Raw genomic sequence first — 19,688 nt, 5'->3', positions numbered from 1 at the left:
CAGGTGGTAGAGCTTGGAAAGATGAGAAGTGTTGGCCAGGCCATCAGAGAAATAGCATGTGCCAAGACACCTGTGTTCGGTGAGGACACTAAGGATTTTGGTGACAGTCATGGAAGCAAGAGTGGCCTGACCCCCACCGCTAGCTCCAGTACTGCCTTCTGTGGGCTGGTTCCTGGCATTGCTGACACGGTGTTGGTGAGTTCAAGGTAAATTCAGGGAATTTCCAACAGGCTAATTAGAAGCGTGTGGACGTGTTGGGAGGGAAGAGGTAAGTAAAGGATAAAGGACTTTAAAAGGTGTTAAAACAGGGCTAAATAGCAAGACTTGACTCTGAATGGGGAGTAACTTTACTAGACTGGTGGGTAAAGAAAAACAATGTGGAGAGTGGACAGAGGAGGTGAGATAAGTGGTGATCAATGCAGGGATACAACCATATTTAAACGGACCAGGACTGAGGGCCTGTCTTAGGGGCTCTAGGAATGGAAACATAGGAACAAAATCAAGAGTATTTTGGAGTTAGAAATCAAGGGACTTGGTGAATAATTTAATTGGGGGAATGGTAGTAAGATAATGGAAAAAATTAAGAGAAGGCTTTTTATTGACAATTCAGAGGTTGTTTTCTGAAGCCTGATGGAAGTAAATGGTATAAGCCAGCATTCAGAGGACTGAGGTGTGAATAAGAATTAGGAAAGTAAAAGTGACCAAAGAATCCTATGGAGTAGCAGAGACAAAGAGCAGCATAAAAAAGGGAAGGCTAAGGGAAGTTTAAAAAGTAATAGGGTTAACACTAAGGAGAAAGGATTGAATCGAGAAGAAAAGGCTGAAAAGACAAGACAGATAAGCTGATTTGTGATTGTGATCAAGAAAGGTGAAGAGGTTGACCTAAGAAAAACAAAAGAAGAGCTTGCCAGGAAGAAGATACTGGGTACCATTTGTAACACAGAGGAGGATGGTGAGGAAATAGGTAATTTGAAACAATGAGAAAAGAATGTTGAGATATTTCAGAGCTAACAGCCTCTATTAGCATCTCATTTTCTCCGAATAAGAGTGGCAGCAGAGATGGTTGCGACCTTAATAGGGAAAAGAGATGTCTTATTTGTTCTCAGTCTTCCTGAAGTTCCATGGGTTAATAACATTAACTTTAAATGTCTGGCAATCCGACTTCCCCCTTGTCACGCAGAAGAAAATTTAACTACTTCCTTCATTTTACAGAGTATATGAGTTAAATTTGGTAATAACCTCTTACTGATAGAATAGTTCAAAGCACTGCAAATTCTGTTTTGATCTACAGAATTCAGGCAGCATAAACCAGAATTTGTTATTCATTCAAGACTATTGAAGGGAGATCTTCTGGGGCAAATAATATACTGTTTCAAATGATATTAGCGATACAGAAAATAATATATACATATAATGTGTCAAGGACAATAAAATACTACAAACAAAATCATCAACAATGAGAGAAGTGCTGACATGATGCAGTAATAGCTTTTATGTGGTAGAAATGATAAGTGAAAGATTTGTGCATAACAAACGTGCTGGTTGGCAATGCTGAATACATAGGTTTAAAAGTATAAGACACACACACAAAGCTGATTTTTGATCATGATCAAGAAAGGTAAAGAGGTTGACCTTTTCAAAAGAACAAAAGAAGAGTTTGCCAGGAGGAAGATACTGGGTACCATTTGTAACACACAGGAGGATGGTGAGGAAATAGGAAATTTGAAAAGTAATTTGAAACATACTATTAGTTGCTTAGACAAAAGGACTGTAAGCTAACATCTCAACCAAAGTAAAGATACCTGAAGTCAACACAAAATGAATACACCAAATTCATCCTGTAACATTACAGCTTTTAAAGAACAAATCACTCTGCAGTCTTAATTTGAAAAGACAGGAGGAAAATCTCTCCTTCACAGACTAAAGACATGGCATGGCCATGCATAAAAAAAACTAAAATACAAAACCACCCATTGTCAATAAGACGTTATAAGATTAGCAACCCATATATTTACTACATGGTCTCCATGTGTTTATGAATGCAATTATCCTAAGTGGGTGAGAATTAAGGCACATTATTTTATGGTTGCAAGTTCACTGGGATCAATTAATCTAATGTTCTGATCAACAATATTACTTGATATGCTAATTACCAGGGAGGGCTTCCTGTGTGATGATACTGGAAAAAAGCCCCACGTGACCTGAAAAGTACTTCGGGTAAGAGCATTCTGTAAGTGCCACTTAGGAGTGGAAATGAGCCGATTTGTTAGTGAAGAAGCCAAATGACCCCCGTACCTCCTGTCAGGCTGGTGCTGCCCATGGCCCACCTCCTCGGGACAATCCTGTAACATGGGCTGGAGTTCCTCCTGTGGAGAGGGCGTGAGAGTGGCGGTGGACTGATGGCTATAAGACACGGCGGCAGGAGAAGAGGCGGCTCCTCGCACAGGGGGAGTGGGACCTCGTTCATCTTCCTCCTCTTCCAGTTCACCTTGTTGCAAATACATCCGCGCTGGGGGCACGGGGCATGGCATTTCTTGGTCATAGCTAGAACAAATCATAAGGACACTTAGATTCACCTCAGCTTATTCCAATGAACTATCTGTAGAGTTAGCGAAATACTAGTGTTGAATTGCTTTTGAAATCTGAATGTTCAGGCCACCTTCAGAAGGTATTGTTGGGACTCCCCTGGTGGTCCAGTGGTTAAGAACTCACCTGCCAATGTAGGGGACACGGGTTCAATCCCTGGTCTGGGAAGATCCCACACGCTGCTGGGAAATTGAGTTCGTGTGCCACGAATACTGAGCCTGTGTGCTGGAGCTACTGAAGCCCCTGCACCTAGAGTCTGTGCTCCTCAACAAGAGCAGTCACTGCAATGAGAAGCCCAGGAACCAAAACTAGAGGGTAGGGCCTGCTCCCCATAACTAGAGAAAGCCCGCACACAGCAACAAAGACCCACTCCAGCCATGAATAAATAAATAAATAATAATTTCCAGAAAAAGAGCAGGTATTGTTTAAAAAAAAAAAAATAGCTCACTGTCATAAAGATGTGTGCATTGCTATAGATAACAAAGTTTTCTCCATGGGATTACAATTCAGTTGGCTCATTATAGGCTGTGAGAAGTCATGCAATAAAGAAATCTCAGTTCAGTTCAGTCGCTCAGTCGTGTCCGACTCTTTGCGACCCCATGAGATGCAGCATGCCAGGTCTCCCTGTCCTTCACCAACTCCCGGACTCCACCCAAACCCATGTTCATTGAGTCGGTGATGCCATCCAACCATCTTATCCTCTGTCCTCCCCTTCTCCTCCTGCCTTCAATCTTTCCCAGAATCAGGGTCTTTTCATATGAGTCAGCTCTTCGCATCAGTTCAGTTCAGTTCAGTTCAGTCGCTCAGTCGTGTCCAACTCTTTGCGACCCCATGAATTGCAGCATGCCAGGCCTCCCTGTCCATCACCAACTCCCAGAGTTTACCCAAGCCCATGTCCATTGAGTCGGTGATGCTATCCAACCATCTCATCCACTGTCGTCCCCTCCTCTTCCTGCCCCATATCCTTCCCAGCATTAGGGTCTTTTCCAATGAGTCAACTCTTCGCATGAGGTGGCCAAAGTATTGGAGTTTCAGCTTCAACATCAGTCCTTCCAATGAACACCCAGGACTTATCTCCTTTAGGTTGGACTGGTTGGATCTCCTTGCAGTCCAAGGGACTCTCAAGAGTCTTCTCCAACACCACAGTTCAAAAGCATCAATTCTTCAGCGCTCAGCTTTCTTCACTGTCCAACTCTTACATCCATACATGACCACTGGAAAAACCATAGCCTTGACTAGACGGACCTTTGTTGGCAAAGTAATGTCTCTGCTTTTAAATATACTATCTAGGTTGGTCATAATCTTCCTTCAAAGGAGTAAGCGTCTTTTAATTTCATGGCTGCAATCACCATCAGCAGTGATTTTGGAGCCCAAAAAAATAAAGTCTGACACTCTTTCCACTATTTCCCCATCTATTTCCCATGAAGTGATTTAAATATGCTGTCTAGGTTGGTCATAACTTTCCTTCCAAGGAGTAAGTGTCTTTTAATTTCATGGTGGCAGTCACCATATGCAGTGATTTTGGAGCCTAGAAAAATAAAGTCAGCCACTATTTCCACTGTTTCCCCATCTATTTCCCATGAAGTAATGGGACCGGATGCCATGATCTTAGTTTTCTGTATGTTAAGCTTTAAGCCAACTTTTTCACTCTCCTCTTTCACTTTCATCAAGAGCCTCTTTAGTTCTTCTTCACTTTCTGCCACAAGGGTGGTGTCATCTGCATATCTGAAGCTATTGATATTTCTCCTGGCAATCTTGATTCCAGCTTGTGCTTCCTCCAGCCCAGCATTTCTCATGAGGTACTCTGCATATAAGTTCAATAAGCAAGGTGACAATACACAGCCTTGACGTACTCCTTTTCCTATTTGGAACCAGTCTGTTGTTCCATGTCCAGTTCTAACTGTTGTTTCCTGACCTGCATACAGGCTTCTGAAGAGGCAGGGCAGGTGGTCTGGTATTCCCATCTCTTTCAGAATTTTCCACAGTTTATTGTGAGCCACACAGTCAAAGGCTTTGGCATAGTCAATAAAGCAGACATAAATGTTTTTCTGGAACTCTCTTGCTTTTTTGATGATCCAGCAGATGTTGGCAATTTGATTTCTGGTTCCTCAGCCTTTTCTAAAACCAGCTTGAACATCTGGAAATTCACGGTTCATGTATTATTGAAGCCTGGCTTGGAGAATTTTAAGCATTACTTTACTAGCGTGTGAGATGAGTGCAACTGTGCGGTACTTTGAGCATTCTTCGGCATTGCCTTTGGGATTGGAATGAAAACTGACCTTTTCCAGTCCTGTGGCCACTGCTGAGTTTTCCATATTTGCTGGCATATTGAGTGCAGCACTTTCACAGCGTCATCTTTCAGGATTTGAAATAGCTCAACTGGAATTCCATCACCTCCACTAGCTTTGTTCGTAGTGATGCTTCTTAAGGCCCACTTGACTTCACATTCCAGGATGTCTGGCTCCAGGTGAGTGATCACACTATTGTGATTATCTGGGTCATGAAGATCTTTTTTGTACAGTTCTTCTGTGTATTCTGGCCACCTCTTCTTAATATCTTCTGCTTCTGTTAGATCCCTACCATTTCTGTCCTTTATGGAGCCCATCTTTGCATGAAATGTTCCCTTGGTATCTTTAATTTTCTTGAAGAGATCTCTAGTCTTTCCCATTCTATTGTTTTCCTCTAATTCTTTGCACTGATCACTGAGGAAGGCTTTCTTATCTCCCTTTGCTATTCTTTAGAACTAACAAAGTTTAATTTAGTAAACCCCAAATGTGTTTGATCTCTTCAATCCCTCCAACTCAACATGGTCTCTAAAGGACAATTCAGGATGGTCTCAAAAATAATCCAAAGACAATATGCTAAACTCTGAGAAAAATTACTCTTGAAAATCCCTCTGGAGGGAGATACATTGGAGATCAACTTATTAGTCTAATACAACCCTCCTTTCCTCTAAAATCATAATAGATCACTATTTCTTTGGTTGAGCACAAAATATAGTATAGTTGGCTTGCATTTAGCATGGTGAATGAAAAACACAATAAATAAAATAATCAATAAACTATAAAATGTCTCCTTCCTCCATAGCTAGAGCTGTGTGGAAGCTCTAAATGAATCTGGTGAACATTTGTTCCTTTCTCTTTTACGTCAGAGTATACAATTACTAATTAGAATGGCAGTAACTTGATGCATTATATAAATTGTGTTCATGTTACCCTTCTATCTTCTTCATTCTCTATCACCTTCCTTGTTTATCAGAACTCAGGAAAGTTGATGCTCATATAACATGATTTCTTTGTATCTTTATATCTTCTTTTAATGAAGAAATCCCACTATCTGTGACACTTCTTCCTGTGTTTCCTATGTCTCTTGTACTCATTTTGACATTCCTCTCTTCTACCTTAAACTGTTCCCCAGTTCATTTCTATTCTACTTCAAAAAATCTCTAGAATCTATTCCTTTTTCTCCATCCTCACATTGCTTTTTATTATAATGAGCACCACTCTCCAGTTATTCACCTGTTTTAGGGTAATAAGTGGCTCTTTAGTTGCCTACAGAATAAAATATGAGGACCTAAACAACACAGTCAAGTATCTGTATAATCTGGCAAGAATACTGGAATTTGTTGCCATTTTCTCCAGGAGATTGTCCTGACCCAGGGATCAAATCCAGGTCTCCTGCAGTAGTAGGCAGATTGTTTACTGACTGAGCCACCAGGGAAGCCCTTATGATGGTGAGTTCCCTGGTAAAAATGACCCCCAGGTGTACTTCTTTAGGGCTGTCTGGGGTTCCCAAGGGCAAGAAGGCTATAATGTGCCTCGGTGGAGAAAATATGTGTATTAGATAAGCTTTGCTCAGGAATGACTTACAGTGCTATTGGCCGTGAATTCAATGTTAATGAATCAACAATATATATTAAATAAGGTGTCTTTAAACAAAAACACACATAAAAGAAGGTTATGTATGGATATCCATTTCCATCTCCAAGGATCTTTCTTACCCAGGGATTGAACCCAGGTCTCCTGCACTGCAGGCAGATTCTTTACCATCTGAGCCACCAGAGAAGCTCTATATATGGACAGACTGACAAAAATGTAACCAGAGCTTACAGGAACCTAACCTTGCATTTTTCTGAGGATCAATGGTTCAGTATTTGCTAATTCAGTGATTAGAAAATAAAAGTAAAGAGACTTTGTTTCCTGTCATAGTTGGAACTCTAAAACTGTTTTTTGTATTGTTTTTGTGGAGAATGAAAGAACAATGTCTTCATTTCAATAGCAGTCTTTAGAAAGACTATTTTCAGGCCGATTTTGCATCTTCTGTGTTAATCCTCTATATCAAAGGAGTTCTCTTCCACTGATCACCTGAGTGAAGCTGCTGGTTTTGTTTTGTTGGGTGGCACCACATCTAGTTCTACAGATCCTGGAGTGAGGAAGAAGCATGCTAACTCTCTGATTGCTGTCATGTGGGTTCTTTACACTCGTTAAATCTGTGAGAAACAATTCAGCAAAGTTTAAACTTCTACAGTTTTCAGCAGAATGTGATAATATCTGACAGCAAACAGTTTTCAGGATGCTGGAGCTGTGGTATAAATCCATACACTTAATTTATGAAAATTTAGAGATGTACAACCTAAGTTTTTATATTTGAAAAATACAAAATCAAATATAGAGAGTGATATATAAGTGATCTCATATATATATATTCATGATCATGTATGTTAATTATATGTACATAAAGTAAAATACTTATAAATATGTAAACTGTGTGTGTATGTGAATGTGTGTGTGTGTGTGTGTGTGTGTGTGTGTGTGTGTGTATGCATTCATGACTCATGATTCTGAGTTCCAAAAGAAGCTTCCAAGATATGAATTTCTTTTGTTGTTGCAAAACTGAGGAGGGTTTCTAAGTCTTGCTGACCCATCAATATTGTTTTATTCAGAGACAAATGACCATGGACCTTAAGAATCAGTCTCCCTGGATGATTTAGTTCAGTAATTACTGATTGTGGTTTAGGGAATCCTATCGCTCCACTTTCATCTGTCCTAAAATCCCTCTTACCTTTCATCGACAGAGATACTGTACTCTTCACTGTTGCTATGAGGAGGAGGATGTGCCGGGGGAGGGGGCAGTAGGTCTGCCCAGTTCATGCCACCTTGCTTTGGTACTTTGGGTGTCCGTGCCCCTTTCTTGTGCCCTTGACTCCCTTGAAAAGAAATAAAAGGCAACTTTTATTTGTGAATTTTAAATCTTTTCTATTATCCACAGATTAATAATCCACATATTATTAATATTATTAATAATCCACAGATTATGTTCTGTAAAAATGATCTTATAATTCATATACAGAAGTAAACACACTTTTCTTCTTGAATTTTAAACAGAACTTTCCCCAAAGGAAAGGCAGAATACTGACAAGTTTAACTGCAAAATAAATAGTGAAAGAGCAATAAAACCATAAATGAATTTTTATAAGTCATATCATTAATAGTGATCTTCTTACAGCAATTAATTGCATTATGGATTATCATCTAAAACAAATGAGCTGTAGACATACTTTCTGAAGTGCCTTTCTATTATTTAATTGCTGGAACCTAAAATACAATATGATACAGATACGATCTATTACATTTCCACTGTTGCATTAAATTACCGAGTATATATAATTTGTACTTGTCCACTGAAACGTTTTAGGCACAATGAAATTACTAGTTTTTGTCAGAAAGACAGGTGCAGATGAAAATAATTGCTGGAATAACTAATATATCTAACAACAAAAGAAGCAGAAAAATGGTTTTTAAAAAGGAGCAGAAGTGCTTTTAGCCACTGTTTCTATAAAATTATGGCTTAGAGTGAAATAATGTTGCTTGAACATTCTTAGAAGTTTAAAATAGCTCAATTATTTAAGTTGCCCAAGATTCTGGTACTAGATTTGGTATATTCTTTAAACATAGGTAGCTGCACATTTTGGTATATTCATTTTAAAATCATGTTAGGTCAAAAGATATTTGGAGATAAAACGGTTGTTATCCTCCTCCTCCAATAGGATATGTTCTACATTCTTACATATATTACAGACAATGAGTCTATAATTATTTTTCTCATATGATCTCTTAAATTCAGTGAATTAGCTTGTTTTTCTTTTTTTAAAAAAAAAACCTTTCTGAAACAGCTCCAACTCACCTGGTACATGAAACAGATCTGAATATATTCAATGAGACTTATTTTTTAAGTCACTTGGGAATTTTCAAATGACAGTGTTTGTGAAGCCAGCTGTTCTTGCACTGGTCTGTTACTGTACCAAGTGTGGGCTAAGGGACAGGCTGTTATTTACAAATTATGATGGTCAGGCTTCTGCCTGTTTGTCTCTGTTCTCTCTTCCTCCACTCAGTTGTCCTGTCTTGGAATGGCTATGCGTGTACTGAGGAGTTGACTGTACCCACGGCCTTTGTCTTGATTTCCTGGCACTCATCTACTGTAACAACTCCACCTGTCCTGAAAGGCCTTACATCACAAATCTCTCCTATACTTCATTTAATTGCCTCATTCTCTCCCCTAATTACCACCAGATTTCACATCATGGTACCTTTTTACCGCATATTCACAGAACACTGAATACGAAATAGCAGCAGAACATCAGGATCTATGTATCTAAACTGAGGGATGGAGAAAGGCAATTGAATAATAACCCAGAATCTTTTTTTTCTTTTTCCATTAAGACGTTTTTCTCTTTAAGTGGCTAAGAATTCAAAGAAGAAATGGCATAGGATACCAAATATAAAAACACTTTATATAGTTGTCCCAAGAGTACATCTTTGAAAATTTTCTCTTAATTTAGAAATGCTTAATGCTTCTGCCTACTTAGGCAGTGGTGAGGATGCAAATAGCGAACTCACCACTGGAGTGTATTGAGTAATAAGCTGTCAGTCTAGCTCTTTTCCACTGTCTTTTTTATAGTTTAGAGTTTGCTTACTTTAGAAAATATAAAAAGTCATTTGATAAGATTTGTTAAAAACAATCAAACAATACATAGTAAAGCAAGAGTAGATCTAAAAAGGTATAGAGCTATTCCTAAGCTCCTTAGTTCAACTAGAAACAACTTCAATCAGTGGCAAAACACAGGCTAGAAAATGCCAAATCAGCATGCCTTCATCAAGGCAAGATGGTAAAATGCAAATACCATATTCATTACAGAAGAGGTGTAGAGACATTTGGCTAAAAGCCCCTACTGGCAACTTCAATCCAGTTGCTAGGAAGTAATATATCTACCCTCTCCTGGAGAAACAAACTAGAGTCAAGATCAATTGGTTTTGTCCTCACTGTGGTGTGACTTGCCACATGTTCGTTCTAATAATGAACCGCCTTTAATTAGAAAAACAGGGCTTAAGCACCAGCAAGCTCCCATCTGCAGCCGCTATCAGGAAAACAGCTGGCAAACAGCTGCAACAGCATGAAAACCACAGGGAAGAGGCCTCGGTGTGGCTTCTGAGGCTCATACACACTGACGTTGGGAGGTTGCTTTACGAGATTTTAGAGCAAGAACTAAGTAAGGGATAGAGAGATTATTAACTGAGGCAGGTTCCAATTGTACCTAAATCTCATGATACTATCTCTTGGGCTTTTGATTCTACTCAAGTGTACTGAAGTTTCATATGCTTTAACAGACTACCTTCAAATGGTAACATAGTTAGCAGATTAACTGTATGTGCAATATTTTCAGTTATATTTTTGCTGAGATGGAAAAAGTGTTTCAACTGCCTTTGAAGATTCAGTCATGCTTCTGGCTTTAATAAAGCTCCTTAAAAAGGAAGAAAATAGGAGCCTCAATCTTCATTACCAAATAGAACATAAAATGGTTCAATGAGTGGACAGTAGTTCCCATTGCAGAGACAAGACCTATGCCTAGAAGATTCAAATCATATAAAGTGATTAGACATGTCATATTTCAGATTATTAGTATTCAAGCTAAAGAAATGTACCATCTCTTTAAAGGAGAGATTGGCCTTCTCCTTGGTTTCCCTTACTTACCTGATGTACTACTTCCCCGGTCTGAACTGTTGTAGGATCCTCCAGTATTCTGGTCATATGACTGGTTGTACGGGATAGTTGGAGCAATTGTGTCATTTGCGCGATAATCTGGACATTTCAGATGGAAAAAAAAGTTACACATTTATTTTGGTGCCTCAATCATTTACCAAGGATTAAGCATTTAAATTATCATATTGATCACTTGCTAACATGGACATGTGTTTAGGATGAAAGGTCAAGAAAAAATAAAGATCTTTAAACATGTCTACTTTAAGATATGTAAAATACAAACTCTTTGCGTCTTCTTTACTTGAATCAGACTAAACGTAAGTGTGAATGAATCCTGTCAGGGACTATTTCTTCTCTTTAAAACACTTGTAAATCAGCTAAGGCATAAGTCAGCTTTGCTTGACTTCTTATCTTTAAAATTATGGTAACAAAATAATTTTAATAATAAGAAATTGGGAAAATGTCATGTCTGTGAATCATTAAAAAATAATAAAACATAAAACTGAAACTTGCCAGGAAGATTATGTCTAATTAAAAACACAGATAGGAAGACGAAGTATCTCAGTCCTCCACAAATACTTTTGCTTGCTTAGGGAGAGGTGAAAATCCGAGTGAAAAACTCACCCCTGGAATGTACTGAGTAACAATCTATCTCGCATTCCAGTGTCTTTATTATAGTTTGACATACCAAGTCTGTTTATATGCAGTATAAACAATATATCAGAGCTCTGAAATATTTGTACAGAGGACTGTCAGACCTTTCCAAAGTCCACAATAAAGCCGTATACTCTGCAGGAATGATATGACAATAGTTTGGATCCCCACTGTAAACTCTATGATTACAGAAACTCTCCTATTCATCTTTGTCATGAACTCATGTATTATGCTAAGTGAAATAAGTCACATGGAGAAAGACAAATATTGCATGATATCACTTATAGTTGGAATCTAAAAAATTCAACAAGCTAGTGAATATAACAAAAAGGAGCAGATTCACAGATACAGAGAACAAACTAGTGGTTACCAGCGGGGAGAGGAAAGGGGGAGGGGCATACAGGTAAGGGACTAATAGCTACATTATATATAAAATAAGCTACAAGGATATACTGTTCAATACAAGGAATGTAACTGGTATTTTATAACTATAAATGGAGTGTAACCTTTAAAAATTGTGACTGACTACATTGTACACCTGTAACTGCTGCAACAGTGTACAACAACTATACTTCAAGAAAAAAATGGTTAGAAAATATCTATTGAATTGGGTTATTATATCGATCAAATGTTTTCTTAAACTGGGAATGAAGCAAGATGACTGAATTATTAAAGTAAAACCTAATAACACTAACTTAAATGAAATGTTTGTCTTAAGTTATCTGTTGGTAATTTCCAACTGTAATACATTTAGCTTTGAAAAAAACATTTCCAACTCAAGCCTAAAAAAAAAAAGAAATCTGTGTTTCTAATTATCTGCAATTAAATGTATCCTTTACCTGGATACTCATATAAAACTATCCTGACTTATTCAGATTAGAGCATTCCCTTTATTTTTAGAGGAATAATTTTGTAAATCATGTTATTAAAGCAGTAACCTAAAGGAACTACAGAGAAATCTCTTCCAACTCACCCATTTTACAATAGAGAAAGATTCCCCTCAGGCCATAAAATACTATTCTGCAGTTATAAGTTAACACTGAACTCAATTTACTTTAGGTTCTATCCTGACAGACTTCAGTCAGGTCAAAGAAATTTAGGGTCTAAAATCATACATTGCAGCAGTCTTAGTAACCACAAGAGGTAGGAGAAATATAAAAAAATTGAGCCACTTCTCCAGTTCAAGCTTAATTTTTTTTTCAGTTTGATATAAAAATGCCATTCATTTATATGACCATGTAGAAGCAATTATCTTCCATTCTCGAGTGGAAAGAATGGGAGAGTCTATTTATTTAAAAGGTGAGGTATTGTGACTGCTGTACATCTGCCTTATGAATAAAAGATTTTGTCCAGAGCAATCCCTCACCTACGATTAAATTTAAATTAATCTCAAAACCATTTGGAAATACTTATATATTATTATAAAATCAATTTTCCAAGGTTATTGTTGTGCTAATTAACTTTTCGACACTGGAAATTTTGAAACCAAAGAAATCAGAAAACCTTAGTGACAAAAGACAGATTTCACTCGCGAGTTCCAGACAAGCTTTGGCATGTAGTGCTGAAGGGTTAAGGAAGCCAATACAAAAAATGGTGGGAATAAAGGCAAGTCTCTTCACCTTTGTTCAGCTTGTTTTGCTCCATGATGTTATACTGAATTGGTGCCACTTCCTGTTTCTGCTGTCCGGGTGGCTTCCAGTGCTTCTCGCCAGAGTCTCCACTGCCATTGTTCATGTTGTTGCTGAGGTTTGACTGGATGAGCTGGGTGGTGGCATAAGGGGTGGGCTGCCCTGATGGATTGACAAAACGCCCATCCTTCAGATTTGGGCTATTGAAGGTTTTCATCTCATTGATTTTGTTACTAAGGTCCACATCACCATAAACAGTTGACTCAGGGAGCATCAGATTTGTTTGTTTGTTATCCAGTTGGTTGTTATAATTTGCTATACAATCAGCTATGTGCAATGGAGAGGAAAAGGAAAAAGTCATTCTGCATGGTTATTCGTTTTAAATTTCCTTGTAAGAAGCTTTGTGAGTTACAGTAAAATTGTTATATAAAGTATAAATGGGCTTAAATACGATGAATAAAAAGGACCAAGTATTACGTCCTTTCTAAAGAACAGAATCAAATGTTCTTTCAAAAAAAAAAAAAATGAGGGGACATATGATTTATATGGAGACTAAATAATTCTGAACTTCGGTTAGTGTTATGTAGTTTATAAATAATGAACTCAATTTAAGTAATTTTCCTTTAACAATCACATTAATGGGAAATGCACTAAGAGAATATATACATGAATATCTTTATGTGCCAAGTTTCAATTTTTTTAATCTGGAGTTACTGAACTATTTGAAGTTACTAGCGAGCTGTTGAAGCAACAGAACGGGGCTAATGGGTTAAGAGTCCAGACCTTCTCCCTCCGCCAGAAAACCCCTGTCCTTGGATCAAATAACTTGAGATTTCAACATTGTATAAAATACCTCAATTGAGGAACCGAGGTAACGTGATAGTAAACAATACTCAGGAGAATTTTATTAGCTTTTCCCCTTGATCATGCAAGATAATCATATAAAACTAAAATATTGTTTAAATAAAAATTTAGTTAAGTTATAATAGTAAAAATACCACTATTTTATTCATAGTGGCTGCAACATTAACAAGTTCACCTTGAGGATGAGTTTTCAACTAAATATCATAAGAATTGATGAATTAACATGGCTACTACTAAAGATGTAAAAATGAATATAGTTTTAAGAAAAAATTGCAATTTCTCTACCCTACTGAATTCAATTACCTTGTATTTTAACAACAAATGATCAGGGATCAGAGGTATTTGATTAATCTGGCTTTTAGTAATCTTATTTCTAATTTCTTCATGTGAGAGTTGTTAAAATATGTTTAATGGCAATATGGTTTTGACAATCTCATTTTTCTTTGCCAGTATTTCCATATGAGTGCTATCCAGCAGAACTTTCTGAGATGAACATGTTCTATTTTGCACTGTCTAACACAATAGCTACTGAGCATTCAAAATGTAGCTAGTGTAAATGAGGAACTGGATTTTAAATGGTATTTTATTTAATTTAAATAGCCACCTGAAGCCAGAGGCTACCATGCTGGATAACTCAGCTCTCCATATTAATTTACAAAAATGTTGTCACTTTCTTCTCTTATTGGCCTCAGCATAATCTTTCTTTTACTTATAATTACGTGAGCACTTCTCTGCCTAGATAACTAGAACACCAACCTCTGAAGAATAGGGACTTGGTCACATGGTTGTATCATTTTCATACCCAAACTCAATGGAGACTATAATTTGTTCTTTATGGTACATCATATTTTTTACTTAAATGCCATACTTTATTTTCCTTTTCCTTAATTCCATGGGTTATTTCTATAGTCATATATTTTGATTCTTCATGACTCTTCCAATATTTCCTACATCGTGAATGCATGCTGAAAGGTTTTTTAAGAATTATTTATAATTTTGTTTACTCTTTTGAATACTGCATACTCTATATCCAAAGTTTACTGTCATGTTTTAGCATTAAATTTTAGCAAGTAATTCACCACACATATTTCTGAACCCCAAAGACACAATTAGTATTAGCATACACAGCTGCAAAAGGTATATATTTTTTGTATCCTACAAAACTGTACTATTATACAATAAAATTTTTGAATTTCAGTTAGCTTTCATTTAAAATTATTTTTTGCCACCATATAATTATTCTTATTGTTGTTGTTACTGCCATTAAATTTTGGATCCCTCAGATGACATATTTATTGGTCTTTTGATTTGCTTTGCCCTGAAAATCTTTAAAATAAATACTATAAATAACTACAACCTACTAAAATTATAATTATACACATTCTTATGAGGATAACTACTTCTACATAATTTCATTTTTCCTTATTTGCAATTTATTCTAGGATTTATATCCTCCATTCTCCCTTCACATACTGGCAAATATTTTTGGGTGCAGGGTGAGATGTGGAGATATAAGGATGGAGAACATAACTTGAATCAGGCTAATTTGCTAAACAGTGGTTAATATTTTATGAACATATTGATTAAATTTCCTTTCCAATTTAGAGAGAAGAAAAGGGAAGTTATCTCCTCATGGCCTGTTCCTAACAACACCAAGCTTGTGTATCAAGCTATCTCTGTGCCTCTAACCTGGGCGACTATACGTGGTCAGGTTGCTGTCACTATTCCCATTGCCTGCCGTGCAGCAATTGATGGAGCAGTCATTGTGATTATTCCCAGTGTTAGGCCATGTGTCTGCCAGCCATGGCTGTGTGGCAGGTTCACTGATGTTGAGAAGTCCTGGCCTAAAGAAAAAAAACATGTATAAAAGCAAGTGTTATATAAGTAGTAAATAACATTGCCTATTCAGAATTCCAACCCATTCTCCATCTTATTATCCTCACAAATAATTTGGTCAATTATGCCAAAAGATATTATCATCCTTTTTATTTTATAGACAAGGCAACTACAATGGAATGTTCTGAGACACCCCTCAGTTTATACGGCCATTATGTTGTAAACAGGCAGAGACTTAAAATACTGTACTGTTTCTAATGCTTTACTCCTTCTTCAGTCATAGTGACTAAAAACCAAACATGGAATCTAAGAAGGTGGATCCTTGTATTTTTCAGTGTTTTAATAGCTTACACAATACTCAAGTTAAGACAGTTTGCATTTCTTAATTTTACATCCATTAAAAAACATGATTCTTCTCACAATATCATTAAAAAATGGAACAAGCTCTTTACTTAGATAAAGGAGCCTTCACAGTAAGCACATTTGCATACTTTTCTCCAAAACCATGTCTCAGAGAGAGTGTGTCTTGGGCTCTGTGACATTTTGTGGAGAGCCTCATCAGTGTTTCAGTCCACAGTTCTGTAAGCTTGTCAACAATTTCTGATGGTGACAAGGTAAAATGCCATAAATCCCCATATAAACAAAAGAAAGCTACTGAATTAAATCTGGTAAAACAGTGATGTCCACTGTAAGATATATGAGTGTTAATGTTTTGTTTTGTTTTTTTTTTGTTACAACAGATGTTAATCCTCTTTCACTGTGTACTGGGAATGCAAAGCACATCAGCAATTACTAATGGGAACCCTGGGCCACCAGTGCCAGAGACACAGACGTAAGTTCAGCCATGGCAGTCCTGAGGTCCTTTTCCAACCTTGACTCCAATTGATAATTCAGCAAAAGAGGTGCCAAGGCAGGATATACTGTCAGATCCATAATAAACAGACCAGCACTGCAGATTCGGAAAAGATTTCCTTCATGGTTTCATTTTCTTTGTTAAAATGTAAAAACCATGCATCTCACTTAGCTGGGAAGCAAGAATCTGACATTTAACTTGTGTGTGTGTGGAGTGTGTGTGTGTGCGCGCGCATGCTCAGTCGTGTCTGACTCTTTGAAACCCCGTGTACTGGAGCCCAGGCTCCTCTGTCCGTGGGATTCTCCAGGCAAGAATACCGGAGTGGGTTGCCATGGCCTCCTTCAGTGTATCTTCCTGACCGAGGGATGGAATTCTCATCTCTTATGTCTTCTGCACAGGCAAGCAGATTCTTTACCACCAGGGCCACTTGGGAAGCCCATGAGAGTCACTGTCATGGTTTCTATTCTGACATACAGAGTCAACCAAAGAAACTTATTATGCAAATGATGATTGTTTGAGCAATAATTCACTTCAAATGAAAACACAGATTTATAATTTATCTATCTGTATCCATATATATGTATTCATGTGTATACACATATCTGTAATAAAAATGAATACTTACCTTTTGTTTATAATGTGTGAGGCACTGTTCTGACTTCTTTATATATATTATTAACTCCTTCTAATAATCTACACAGTAGTTACTATTATTATCTAGATTTTACAGATTAGGAAATGGAATTGCCTGAGAGAGGTTAAGAAATATGTTCATGGGTATAGAAAGTGAGTGAGTGGCAGAGTTGGGATTCAAATACTAGTAGGTTGTCTGTAGAATCCACACTGCAAACCAGGAAGCTATAAACACATATATGGAAGAGTGATTAAATTTCTAAAAACCCTCAAACATTCCTAATAAAAGGAAGAGTGGGGGAATGTCTGAAGGCTTCAGAATAATGTTGTAAAAACCGGACAAATTCGCTGTTAAAACTGTTGATAAAAACATGCTTTGAAGAGCAATGTGGCTGACCTCTTAAAATTTAAAACATTTAAATGCAAGCTGTATCACAGATATCTGGAGCCTTTGAAATTGATGTTGGTTACAGAAGTCTGCATCTAGTCGTCTTTAGCTTTTCCTATTTTCTCTTAAATCAACTGTGTTATCACTTCTGGAGTTATTAAAAATAAATCTCCATATTTGACACTGTAGAAATATTAGAGTATGTTTGAAGTACGGGTCAAGTGGAAATTTTCCACAGCCTGACTTACATGGTTCAAAAGGAATAGATGGTATTTTTATGCTACTATGATTCCCTCAGAAAAGCACTTTTGAAAGTAAACCTTTTGATATCATCAGAGGCTGAAAGAACTTTTCATATGTATGGGAGTTTTCCAACAGGAAGTGGGATTAACAATTCACATCCTGGCATTCGGTTCAGACTTGTGTTTGGAATGCTAATTATTTAGTGAAGACGGTTGAGTCATGATTACTGGCCCATAATGAATCTTAAAATGACATATGTATATTTCAGAGACCTCTAAGGAAGTCAAAGTCATATGTAGTTATTTTTATAAGGGTGTTAGGGTCCTTAAAAACTAAAAATCTCTAACATATCTTTATACATTTACAATGATCTAGTATGTATGGGACAGATTTAGCTATCCCACAATAAGAAATGAAGCAGAAGCAAAACACAGTGCTGGTTACAGTGATTAATATGTGTTGAACATATTATATAATATAATGTTACCATATTATATATATATAAATACAATCATATTATACACATATGTTCATATAATGTTAGCTATATTTTCATGCTAATACATCTGAACTTTGCCTATTTCTTCCTTGTCTTCAAAAAGGTATTATTAAAGAAAGGAAGATACTAGGGCTTGCAAAAAAGGTATTTAGCTTCCACTTTATATTATGGGGACAGTTTTGTGTCACAAAGGAAAAGAGGACAAATGAACTTAAATAATTATGTGGCAATTACTGTCAATGCTTCTGCTCCTCTTACTCCAGATATTCCACTCATTCACTCCAAACACACACACACACACACACACACAAACACAAACACACACACACACGCAAACACAAACACACACACGCACACGCAAACACACACACACACACACACACACGCACGTGCGCAAACAAACCTATCTGAACTCCTAAACCACAAAATAAAATACTACAGGGTCCAGGAGCTGAGGAAAATAGTGAGGGGCCTAGCAACAAGGGCTGCCTATAGGCTGTCTCCTTTTTATTTTGACATCCTGAAGAAGTTTTGAAGCCCAGTAGGAAGCAAGGGATAGATCTGAAATTGGTCAGTCCTTTAGAGAGAAGCAAGGCCTGAGTTTATGTTTCTTTCTCACCTTCCGTGGCCAGGAAATGTGCTATTGGCATTCTTGATCTGGTTAGCCTGACTTTCCTACTCTCTTCTTCAGGCTTTCTCTGCTTTTTCGTGGTTTGTGCTGTGGTTTGGATTTTAACTAGCTTCGCCACCCTCCCCCATGACCCCAGAATTGGAGACTGGGATATTTGAAATAAGGAAAACAAATGAACAGAAACAGTCACTTAATATTTACATGATTCTCAATGGATTACATTGCAAGTCCTTTGTCCTTTTCAAGTTGAGAAGAGGTCTCTTTGTTTAACCGTAAGCCTCATTTTCACTTTTCTGTGAATAGCCAAATTCACACTTTTGAGAACCACGAGAGTTCTCTGGTTCTCCTTCTCTCTCAGTCTTCTCCTTTATCAGAGGAAAATGTCTAGGGCCCCAAATTTTCTCTCAAGTCATCAAAGACTGAACTGAAATCTTCTGACATTTATTTATTTGGTAAGCCATCCCTCTCTTGTTTAGATAGTTTTTGGTGATATTTTTCAAAGATCAATAACTCATATATTGAATTTATGGATCTAATCTAATAAATTACATTTATTGCATTACAAAAATTCATGTATTCAATTATTAATTCATAAATCGCATAGGCTCTAACTCTAGGATCTCACATTCTATTGTGGGAAACAATTACTAAAGGCAGGAGTTAGTAAACTATTTCTATAAAGGCTCAGAGGGTAAACATTTAGGCTTTTTGAGACATATACTTTTTGTTTCAACTACTCAGCTCTGTTGTTATAGTGGGAAAGCAGTCTTGGACAACATGTAAACAAGTGAGTCCAGCTGTATTTTAATAAATCTTTACTTACAAAAACAGGTGGC

General features: G+C 37.1%; 1 protein-coding gene across 3 annotated transcripts in view; it reads right to left on the bottom strand.

The window, feature by feature from the left end:
- ROBO1 (roundabout guidance receptor 1) overlaps positions 1 to 19,688 on the bottom strand; it is a 1,242,585-nt gene that overhangs the window by 29,729 nt on the left and 1,193,168 nt on the right. For 2 of the 3 annotated variants that reach the window (XM_081552483.1, XM_081552494.1), the window contains 5 exons: positions 15,459 to 15,613; positions 12,897 to 13,232; positions 10,615 to 10,722; positions 7,648 to 7,792; positions 2,296 to 2,544 (listed from right to left, as the gene is read on the bottom strand). In XM_081552483.1, the coding sequence (XP_081408609.1) occupies positions 2,296 to 2,544; positions 7,648 to 7,792; positions 10,615 to 10,722; positions 12,897 to 13,232; positions 15,459 to 15,613 (993 nt within the window). The remainder of the gene's footprint in view (positions 1 to 2,295; positions 2,545 to 7,647; positions 7,793 to 10,614; positions 10,723 to 12,896; positions 13,233 to 15,458; positions 15,614 to 19,688) is intronic. The other variant, XM_081552499.1, reaches the window with a different exon arrangement.

Source organism: Giraffa tippelskirchi, chromosome 2, assembly GCF_054371585.1.
Source record: "Giraffa tippelskirchi isolate mGirTip1 chromosome 2, T2T-mGirTip1v1.2.pri, whole genome shotgun sequence".
NCBI lineage: Eukaryota > Metazoa > Chordata > Mammalia > Artiodactyla > Giraffidae > Giraffa > Giraffa tippelskirchi.
Note: the sequence above shows the minus strand (reverse complement) of the source record. Positions and strands in the feature narration are given on the sequence as shown.